Here is a 12,000-nt window from a genome sequence, read left to right on the forward strand (position 1 = left end):
AGGCTCACTGATATAGCAGATAGAGTTTCAGTGGATTTATTGGTAGATAGCATTAAGTAAAATTGTGGGACAAGGTTGACACGTTAATGACAAGTTGTTGCCGTTGTGTTTGAATTTCAAATGTATTGACCAAGCCCATAAATCTGTACGAGTATGTTTGCTCCTGTAGCAGTTGAGGAAAACAATATTTATACACAGACTTTAGCAATGCTAAAAATGCAAAGTTTTGCAAAGCCCATGTGAAATAGACACAATTGTGACAGTTTATTAAAAAGTAAATATTCTTTTTTTTTTACTGTCTGTTTTATTTGGCAAAAAGGTATTTTTTTTATAACTTCCCTGTTATATCATGTTCAAACTCCAACAGCTGACAGCTTTGATCATTGGTTATTTATTAAGGATATCAACAAGGTAATATTTTAGATTTGACATGTATACAGTATGTTAGCAGTGGAAGTGTTGGTCCAGGTGCTGTCTCCGACCATGTTAATTTGTTAAAGGTTCTTCATGTCTCTGCTTTGTTAAATGTTTCATTTCTGTCCTGTCTTTGCCTTCAGGGACCAAGTCCACTGGACCAGTCTTCCAGTCCCAGTGCAGCCAGCACTCAGCAGCCTGGAGGTCGCCACAGCTTTGTCCAGGAACACTTCCAGGCTCAGTACAGGTGAGACTCACACTCTAATGAACACACTGAGACCACCAACAAAGTTTAGTTTCTTTTCTTCACTTGGTGAACCATGTGCTTTTATCTTCGGCTGAGGTGTCTAACTGCAGCAGCTCTGAGTAAAATGTACTTGGGTTTGAAAAAAGTTGGGATTCTATTCTTATCTATTATTCAGAACACATGCTGGGTTTAACTCGGCACTATTATCTAAGGCCCGAGGATCGCGTTTGAATAAGAAGAGTGCAATATGCACCATGAAAAGGAATTCAGTGCAGGTGAGTATGTTGATTCTCTCCAGTGGCCTCAGTATCAGCAGCTTCAAAAAGTAGGTCAGACCGTCCTGCAAAGGTTTCTGGGGATTTATGTTCAGTACCGACTTGTAGGTCTAATAGCTTTATTCAAAGACTGCACTTCTCAGGTTTAATAGACCCTCTAATGGAACCGACTCGGGACCTTCCAGTAACCTTGTCACCAGACCTGACAGTGAACATTTGCTTAATCTTTGCCTCCTACAAAATAAAAGCCCTGGAAGCAGTGTGTTTGTCCAAATGGTTGTTCGTGTAAAGGAAGAAGCTGGATATAAAATGAACTCTTTTATATAAACTAAGGGCTCATTCAACAGTTATGAAATAGGTATATTAATCTAAATTGAGGACAGATTTGTTTAAAACAGAGGTCTACAAAAGACCTCTAGTGCGTCTGCGAGGTACTGCAGGGGGTTGGGAAATTTTGGGGTGATTAGAATTTTTTTAAATTATTTTTATATATATATGTGTTACATTTTACAGGTATGTGTTACATTTTCAACACAAAAGTTAAAGTAGTGTATTTCAATTATTTTTATATATATGTTATGTTACATTTTTAACACAAAAGTTAAAGTAGTGTATTTCAACTTTTGGGTCGCAACCCCTTGGGGGTCGCCTGAAATGTCTAGTAATTGTGCAACCCCCTGGGGGTCGCCTGGAATGTGTAGTAATTGAGAAAGAAATTCTTATTAATTAATTAATGTTCTTTTAAAATGTTTGTCTGTTTAATCTTTGTTTATTCTGTTAAAATTGTCCAAACAGCACGTTTGCATGCTCACAGTAAGTTTGTCCGTCTGTTTGTATTATTTGAATAATAACAACACCTGTGTCGTCCTTGTTATGATGCACACAAGCAGCTTTATTTAGGAGGTGTTCTTTATAATTCTGTAATATTTTTGTGTCGTAGGAGACGCACAATAGGGAAAAGAAAAGAGCTAAGTTCTTCCTTCACACCTTTTATTTACTTATTTATTATTCCTCCGTTTTAACACCTACAGCCACCTGCTGTTCAGACTTTGACAAAACAGCGGGGAGCGATCTCTAAATAGAACTTTCTATTCAAAGCAGATTAAAATAACTCATGGGACTTACTTCAGTTTTTACTGAGATTTAATTGAATAGTTGCTTCAGCCTTTGGATGAAATGTAACTCCATCTGGAATTAAGACCCAGGGAGGAATAAATCATGTGCCCACAGATGATGACAGGTGTCACCACCTTGTCTTGACTGAAAAACTATTCCCTGGTTGATCAGCTCTAATGGCTTTTTGTCAACCAGAAAAAGGGTGTGTTTGCACCTGTCATCTTTGGTTGATTAAAAATAATCCTGGTACTTTGTCCACGTCCAGTGGAAGCTGATAGAAGTTCTCTCAACGGTGTAACTTTAATCTGAACATTAAACGGTAAAACCTAAAAACCCTAAAATATTATATATATATAATATATATTGATAAACATTAAATTATATATTTTGTAATATAGAATGATTATTGCTAATTGGGTTAGCACTTTTAGCCAAGCAGCTGGTGTGGTTTTGGAACTTCTATATGATTGATGTCATCAGGTGTCTGTTGAAGGATTTTTGCCAATATGTATTTCTTGTAAAAACACTTTTTTAAAATGTATTGTGAAGTAAAAAAAAGTATAATTGGGAGAGGGATTTTAAACCTTCTTGCTAAACAAAGTTCTAAATTGTTCCTCTGATGCCCAGAGAGGTATTTGTGGCTAAACTGCACATGAGGCAAACTCTGCTGGAACACAAAGTAATGACTTCAGACATTCTGAGGTTTACACAGAGAGATTTAATCCATCTTACCCTCTGTGCTTGGAACAAGCGTTCCAACTTTGGATAACATTTGACAGCTTTAGAAAGCTAAGCGTTTCAGAAGTTCGTACTAAACAACTAAACAGAATTGGACTTTTTCTGTTTGGTCTGAACCAAAATAACTTCAATGAAAAAGTGAACGAACTCTCCATCTCTATTTAAAGGTGGCAGTTTATTGAACATTTACGTCAGCTTCTCAGTTAGCCTGTTAAGTGGTTTGCAGTTAGTCTCACCGGCCCCCTGCTGGCTCTGACTTCACGAGCAAATCAACTTTAAGATAAACATCAGTCTTTCTCTAAATCTCTTTCACGTGTAGTTTGTTCTTGTGAGTGAGCAAAATTGTGTTTGTGTTAATTAAAAAGAAGTGTAACAGGAAAAAAATAATAGGTTTAACCCAAAACAAACCTAACAAAATGTACACAGAGGGACTCCTTTGTTGTTTTCCACGATAAGAAACAATGAAAACAGCCTTTGTCTTTCTGCTCTCTGTTTCCCATTCCAGCTGGACTACATCCATGTAGTGTATCTGTATCGTCTGTTTATTTTCTTCTCTCTACACCATGAGGTCGAAATCAAACACACACTGTAAACAGCTGTCCGTGTAATAGTATAAGATCAACTCACAAGAACAGCAGTGCTTGAGGGAATGTTCAGTAAATTGCAAAAACAATTTACTTTGGACTTTGTTTATCCAGGCCTAACTGATGTATCTGTTAATGAATCTATCATTTGCCTGGAGTGCCGGAAATTCCAATTCTTCCAACTTTCAGCCGCGCTGCCACTGCTCCTGGGCACGGACATTTTCACAGACTCGCTGCAAATTGCTTCAGCTCCCGTGTAATGCACAAACGACTAGCGTGTTAATCTGGTTTGATTAGCTACCGACCACTTAAGCGGCGGACATTTCCTCAGTGGGTGAAGCAATGCCTGCAAATGATGCTAACTGAAAAGAGGTCTTTGATCCAGCTCTCCTGCTGGTCATCAGGTCCGTTTCATTAACACTACGTTGGTCTGACCAATTTCGTGGGCAGCATGATTGAATAGTTAGGGCTGTCAAATGATTAGTGATTTGTAATATCATTCATCACGGTGTGTGTGTGTGTGTGTGAAGTACTCATGGGATGTGTGTGTGTGTGTGAAGTACTCAGGATTAGTCACCATAATTACAGACAAATCAACACGCTTAAATGAAAAAAAAAAAATGAAAAAAAATTATACTGCTGGAACCGACACAGGCTGTCACACAGGAGGCGCCATTAGAGATATGTGGTTCCTCTGGGAGTCGAACCCAAGAGTAACCGCTACACTATAGAACCACTAGAGCAGTCTTTCTTTAGAGCCTGGTCTCTGACTCTTTACCTCAGAGTCCACATCATCAGGTAAATTAAAAGGTTTGTCTCTGTTGCTGCCTCTCGGTTCCCGTCCCTGTATGTCCACCTACTGTACTGCAGGTCCCTGTGCCGCTCTCTCTCTCTCTCTCTCTCTCTCTTTGTCCTTCTCTTTTTGGTTTTTATCTCTCAAACCTGTTTGGCCTCCTCTCCCTTTCTTCCCTCTCCTTCCTTCCGGATTCTTTTTATATCTCACAGAGATGCTTCTCAGAGGCATTCAGTGGAGTTGTCTGATCTGAATAAATGTTTGCGATTAGAGCCGGGGCTGTCTGGTGGTTTGGGCCGCTGATGTGGGAGCCTTGGCTCCAGTCACCGTGCTGCGCTGCAGCCTTTAAATGAGTCTTTGTCGAAGCCTCCCATCCTCCTCCATCTGTCACTCTCCGTTTGTAGCATCTATATTTATTGGCTTGAGGAATTTGGAGAAAGCCCCAACTTCTCTCTCTCTCTCTCTCTCTCACCCTGATCACCAAGAAAGAGGCGTCTCCTTGTTTTGTCGGTGAAAATACCCCTGGTTTTAATCAAAAGACTGATCAGTAGGGATGCTCGATATTAACTTTTTGCCGATATCCGATCTGCAGATATTGTCTAAACACGTAATTTTCGATTCTGATATCAACTGATATTGATATGTGCTACAGTTTCATTGTACGTCGGTGTCCTGTGTCACAATGACAACTCTGTGCACGATACAAATAATAGTTTCACTTTCACTTCAAAACTATTTTTTGGTCACATCATCTGGGACGAACCAAATATAACAAAATTAAGCTAATATCGGCTAACCAATATTATGGGACATCCCTAATAATGAATTAATATTGTTCATCTGTTCTTTTTTATTTATGACTATATTACTATATATACTATAATCCAGATGATGGAGGATTTACAAAAAGTATGCAGAAGTACTACTCCTTCTTTTTCGTTCATTTTAATAGACCCATTTTAACCGATGCCTTTCCTCTGGGAAGTGGAGGTGAAATCTGTAGGAGATCAATATTTCACAACACACAGCTTCTTTTCTTCTAAGAGAAATACTTAGCTCCAAAGAAAACTGATATCTGCCCAGTACAAGACTCCCTCCAACCAATCAATACTTTTGTACTTAGTCTTGCACGACTTAACAATTTGTTAGAAATGCTGACTTCTCATTTGGTGAAACTGCAGAGACTCCTCTGTTTTCACCCCCTACAGGCGTCTGTGAGGTATTTCCACTGCACCCTGTTGACCGACTGCTGGTCAAACGTTGACATTTTACCGCCCAGGGTGTTTTCTTAACTCTGACTGCTGCCCCCTGCTGATACCACCCAGCTCCTTCAGAATGACACTTTGAAGCGGGAGCTGGCTCGTTAGCGAACCACTGATGTTCCAATCTTTAACTAAACTCTTTGATGTGTCATTGACACAAAGTGGTAAAGGGCATACCGCGCTTTAATGGCACTTTTTTAATTTATGACCTTTGGATTGACGGATTCTGAATGCACGACATGGTATCGTAGACCTTTTTCTTCTCTCTTTCTGAAATTGGATTCAGAACTTCCAACGAAGCCTCCAGTCAAACTGAATCTGTGATCACATGCAGAATGAGAAGCCTTTTCTGTTTAGTTCTTTTCTTACTCAGAACTAGAATTCTACGTGCAGAATGCCAGATTGAGTGTGATTTTGTTTTTAGTTTTCTTTTTGTGTTTGTTTTAGAATATGAGGTCCTTGGACAAAGCACTCACCAAATTGCTTCTTGGCCTTGGTCATTAACCGTCTTCTAATTTATCTTTGATGGCTGAAGGGAAGCGGCAGCAGCCACTCTACTGTTTCATCTCTGTGTGAGGCTGGAAGCAAATTACATCTCTCAGAAATGTCATTATGGAAAATTCACATTCACATACAGTCGTCTGCAGTTGCCCCTTTGCCATAGGCACTGATAACTGATAGGTCAAAAGGTCACAGGTGATGACATCAGATAATGTTAATGTATGACGACTAGCACGATGACACACAATGTGTCAGTTAGAATACAGGACGTCTTCACATTTACCTTTTTATTTACTTAAAAGCAGTGTTTGTCAAATAGTGGGGCGGGCCCCTCTGGGGGCCGCGGTGAGATGCCAGGCGGGGCGTGAGGGGCTTCCAATGGAATATTGAACGCTGTAATGTTTGAATGATAACAAGCTTTTAGCAAATTTCTGTCCCCAAGGGAGGGGCGGGAGGGGCGGGAGGGGGGCATGACATTAAATAATTGAAATCCACTGCTTTAAAGGGACATACCGTGCTACTTTAATGCTGTGGTCCGACTGTATATGATTGAAACAGAGTCACTGTAGACCCCGAACAAAAAGGAACAAAGGTGAACTGTGTGCAATTAGGGTCTTACGAGTAAAAGACACTGTGTCTGAAATCAGTGTTGCGTGTGTGTGTGTGTGTATGTGTGTGTGTGTGTGTGTGTGGTCAGTTCCCCTGACAGCAGGAGGCTTGTATGTTTGACAGGAAATGATGGGTGTCCTCCAGTCCACAGCCACTGACACATGACTGACTGACAAGCAGACAGACAGAAATTGAGTTAGTCCCAGGAGGAGGAAGAGGAGGAGGAAGAGGAAGAGGAGCAGCTGTAGGAGGAGAAGAGCTGTGACCTTTGGAGTCATATGCAGCTGTGTACAGTAGATTCACAGTCGCTGCTGTAGCAGAGAACGTGTTCATGGAAATGAGTTTTGTTTGGACTTTGGTTTAGATTTGCATGAATGCAGCTCAACTGTGTACAGGAATAGAACGACAGAATATCAGCACAGATATAACCTAGAAAATAGCAGTAACATCCATCCATCCATCCATCCATCCATCCATCCATCCATCCATCCATCTATCTGTTACTTATCAACCAAATCCTGATTCTCTCTGCCATCTCACCGTTGACCACCGTATAGAAATTTAGTTAAAACAGTTCTGAGACTTCTGTAAACAAAACTCTTTTTTTTAATTCTCTCTGCCATCTCACCATTGTTCACCGTATAGAAATTTAGTTAAAACAGTTAAACGTTTGATAACCACTAGTGTAGCTAAAGGTCCGTGACAAAATAGTTTTGTGTTTCTGTCATTTTCTGTTAATGGATTTAAACCTTTTATTAACCGTGCTTTTTAAAACAAATCTTATTCTGTTGCTTCCGTCTTTCTTTCAGACAGACACACACACACTTTTAAGGTTATTTCTTTTTTTTTTCTACTCTCTCCTAATGTTGTTTCTTAGATTCTGAATATTTAGTGTGTTTTGTCGACCAATTGTCTTGAGGTTCTTTCAGGGTTTTTGAATTTTTATTTTGTGATAGAATTCTAAACAGACGGAACAATTATTCGACCTCGGTTTCTTCGTGTGTCTTGGGTCGTAGACGATGTGATAATCACCCTTCATTTGAAGGACTTTTCTCTTTGTTTTTTTATTTTTTTATTTTACGAGTTGCTGAAGAAAAACTTGAATGTGTTGGTGGTGCAGTCTGGTCAGATGCAGAAACAGAAGATGAAGTCTCGTCCTGTTGGAGAAACAAAAGAGCAGACACAGTATCACGTTCTCTGTCATATTATTTCCATCCATTCGATATTCCAGCCTAATTTCCCTCTTCTCCACATATTGCATTACAGCATCATTGTCTACTCAGTCATTTGCATCATGTTTCTGTGTTTGCTGGTGTTTATAGATCATCATCATCATCATCATCATCATCATCATCATCACACCTGTGATGTTTGATTCATTTGCATGTGTTGTGGGTTTCGTGTTGCTCCAGGTATCAGGTCTAAAATGAAAGACTGACGATCTTTTGGTTTGACAGCTTTGACATTGTACATCAGCCACACACACACACACACACACACACGCAGTCACAAATCACTGAAAGGCTGTCTGCCTCTGACAGCCTCTGTGTGTGTGTGTGTGTGTGTGTGTGTCCTTCAGACTACAAACCAGCATCATTAGCCAGCCTGTGGATGTCTGTCATGGCAGATCCGTCTGAAGTCCGACAGCAGAACATCCAACGATGTGCACACGTGCATGTTCCACAGTGTTGTCCCTTTTTTCACTGAGACCCATCAGTGGAGGGAAATGTTGGTTTGTAAATGGATCAAACCTCGAGTTTTTAACACCATGATGTCTTCGCTCACATATCCTAAAAATCTTTTTCGGGACAATTGCAGGTCAAAATCTGTGTAGTGTATGTGCGTGACAGTCCTGCCTTCAGTCCAGATCTGTCTCCTTTGTATAAAACAGTAGTAACTAGGGCTGTTCCATATGAACTTTTTGCCAATATCTCATATGCCGATATTTTCCAAACACTTTCCACTTCCGATATCAACTGATACTGATATAAAAAACTGAAACTGAGGTAAACGTCTCAGGAACCTACGAGCGATTCCTGCATATTTGGCAAAAAATGATCACGATTCTTACAGATATTACAGAGATATTACATAATGATGCTAATATAGGGCCGATATTATCAGACATCCCTAGTACTAACCAATCAAAACTGCTGCAGTCAGAGAGTTCATTTTCACTGCGACGTGCACACACCGGAGTCACTGGCTGTCTTCCTGTCACTCGTTGTTTCTCTCTTTATATTCACTCAAAGATGATTACCTGTCCTCGCCGTCTCTCCTTCTCTCAGCTCGACTGTCCTGCTGTGAACCTTCTGTTCACTCGTAATCTGTCCAACCCGCTGAGTCCCACACTTCTTTTCCCTTTATCTCTGTCTCTTCGCTCTTCATTCTTCCTTCTGCCTTTCCCAATCTCCACCGTACATCTGCCGGCCTTCGCCGATCTCTGTCCCGTTTGTCGACAGACACCTTCTCGCTGCCGTTATCTGAGCAGCGCACCTTTGAACGTCACCCCACTGGTTCTGATTTGTGTTAAATAACATATAACATATCTTGTCTAGTGAATACTACATTTTTAATTCAGTTTTTAATCTTTAAGAGACAGTGACCAGTACAATGCAGAAAAGGTCTATTATTAAATATATTCTAAGAAACTTTTCTTCTTGCTGACTCAGCAGCCTGATAGATGTTTAATGGCTAGCGCTGGGTCAAACCTGGAAAGGCCTCGTGACATTTTGGCCTCAGGATTTTTTTCTTGCATCCCGTTCTGTAAAACTTCAGATGATTTCATTGAATATTTCACAAAAACAACCACTAATTTCCTTTGGGTCATTTGAATCAAACTGGAAATGCTTTGCTTGATTCTGACTAAAATAATGCGTTCACTGAACTCACTTTTATCATTTGTAGGTACTGCTATGTATTTTCACACATAACTATGTATTTCATCCATCAGATGTACATCTCGTAGATCACTTTAGGGCAAATGTATGTATTTCTACCATATATTTTTCTTACTTGTATTGTTTTATGTCTGCAGCCTCGTTCCGTCCTGTCCAGGAACCTCGTGCACAATAGATTATTAATGTCAATGAGGCATTCCAGGTTCAATAAATGTTAAATAAATGAATCAAATATACATTATTTGCTGTTCAAGTCTGAGATATTTGAGGTGAGTGGGATTGTGTTGCAAAAGTGATGAAATCTCATCATTCATTCTGTGTGTGTGTGTGTGTGTGTGTGTGTGTGTGTGTCTCCTCAGGTCCTCCCTGACGTGCCCTCATTGCCTTAAACAAAGCAACACCTTCGACCCTTTTTTATGTATATCCCTGCCAATCCCACTACGACAAACCAGGTAAGGTGTAACGTTGACTACAGTCTGTTATTAATACAGCATAAACAGAAAACTTTGTTTATATGTATTTGTATGTATGTATGTATATATATATATTTATACACATATAAGTGTATATATGTCTGTGAATTGTGACATCACACACTGGGTTTAAAGTTGTAAATAAGGGTTCACCACTGGTTTCAATTTTCTAAGTTGCTGCTAACGTTTTAACGACCGCTAACGTCCGCCTCCACTTCAATGACGTAGACGTGCCAAGGAGTCGTCACTGATGTCATGTGACTTTAGTCAGATACGTTAACTTTCATGTCGATTCTCCACTGATCCAGAATTATCACTTATTGATCGTTTCAACAGATTTCAACAATACTGTTTACCGTCTGTGTTTAAAACCAGGATTTAAGGAGCCAAAAAATCTTCCGTCCTTTTTGGTCGGAAGGGAACCACCCTTTTTTGGTCCATTTTATGTCCGTGTGTCCAGTTATTACATGTGGAAATTGACAACAACATTGGAGGCACTTGAGGTGGTCAATTTGCCTACATCCCCTGCTCCTATCTTCAAACATGCAGACGCCTCAGCTCTGCGTGGCGTCCACACAGCTGAGGCCAGACTTAAATCCGTCTGACAGTGTGCTCTTGGTCCCTGCAGTTGCCTGAGCCCAGCATAAAGGCAAATTCATTCAAGATTTAGCCGGGTCTCGGTGCTGGCCCCGTACACATGCACACGTGTGTGTGTGTCTGTGTGTGTGTGTGTCTGCGTGTGTGTGTGCGCACAGACAGACAAACACTGGCCTCAATGTCCTGTCCTGCCGCAGCTGTATCCCAGCAGAATTCCTGATAAGTTTGAGGTCACCGGAGACACAGGGCCACGTTCTGGCCCACAGCTTGGAATCCCAGCCTGGGTGCTGCAGATAATACCAGTGTTTAGTACCGGTACAGAGAACAGGAGGAAGTAGAACAACAACTTTGGACATGCTGCTATTATTTTTTTTTTTTTTTTACAAACTAGGCCTGTTTGTGCATTTCTGCCACAGTCCAAAAATGTCCAGGTTGTTCCCTCAGGGTTCCTCGACCTCAGATGAGTTGAGGACCAGTGCTGCCACCATGGTTTCATTGGCGGCCACATCAGTGTCAGATCTTCAATTGAAAAACAAAACAAAACTGATATTTTTTAAAAAAAAGTAGTAGTTTGGTTTAATACAGTAGTTTCCAAATCTGTTTTTGGCTCTGCATCTTTTACAAATTTTAAAATTAACATGTTCTTAATGTGAGGAAATCCCCTAGTGGCAGCTCGTGCACCACCACACTTTGGGAATCCCTGGTTTGAAATGAATTAAATTATTCTTAAAACTATTTTTCTGTCATTCTGAAATGACTAAAGTATTTTAATACATTTTGCATAACAAGTAGGAATAAATTAATTTTTTTTCTTCTAATGATTATTGGCATCTATCTGGGGGCTGGATATGAAATCAATGGGTAAAATAGTTGTATTTAACATTGTAGTCTGTGGTCTTTTGTTGGACGTCTGCAGGATAGTCTTTTTGCACGACCATCAAACCAAAAAGTGCCAGTGAGTTTGAACGCGGTAGAAAAGCCCCTCATTTGATGTCTTCATTACTTCTAGTTCTTTCCCCAGTTTTTCCTCCAAGTCTCATCTTGTTTCATTTCACATCTCGGCATCTTGAGCATCCAGCAGGGCGAACGAAACAGCTGCTGACATCCCCTGCCGTCTGCCCTGTCAGCCTCCCCGCTGCTCACACATTACTCAGCTGAATAATGCATGATGAGAAATAGAAGGAGAGGTGTCAGCGATTACGCTGTGTTCATTCTAAACGAGAAGGCGTGACCTCACTTTCTCCCTGTTTTTTTTTTTTTTTTCCTCTCTCTTCTTCTTCCTCTTCTCGTCAGCCTGTTGTGGAACGATGGATTTATTTTGCTGTAATCCAAATATGTCTCAGCTCTCAGCAGCCTTCTGTGGAATCCTCAGCATAAACGCATGATTGAGTGGAAAACACACACAAAGTGAAATTTGACATCGGATCAGTTTAAGTCTATTCTATTACTACTTCTGATTCCTCCTCTTCTTCTTCTTTAACCTGAACATCC

At 40.4% G+C, this 12,000-nt stretch overlaps 1 protein-coding gene across 1 annotated transcript in view; it reads left to right on the top strand.

Moving 5' to 3' along the window:
• usp43a (ubiquitin specific peptidase 43a) overlaps positions 1 to 12,000 on the top strand; it is a 64,813-nt gene that overhangs the window by 25,273 nt on the left and 27,540 nt on the right. Inside the window, exons 4-5 of the mRNA XM_008316783.3 lie at positions 558 to 661; positions 9,799 to 9,891. Of these exons, the coding sequence (XP_008315005.1) occupies positions 558 to 661; positions 9,799 to 9,891 (197 nt within the window). The remainder of the gene's footprint in view (positions 1 to 557; positions 662 to 9,798; positions 9,892 to 12,000) is intronic.

The sequence above is a fragment of the Cynoglossus semilaevis genome, chromosome 9 (genome assembly GCF_000523025.1).
Source record: "Cynoglossus semilaevis isolate Cse_v1.0 chromosome 9, Cse_v1.0, whole genome shotgun sequence".
Classification (NCBI taxonomy): domain Eukaryota; kingdom Metazoa; phylum Chordata; class Actinopteri; order Pleuronectiformes; family Cynoglossidae; genus Cynoglossus; species Cynoglossus semilaevis.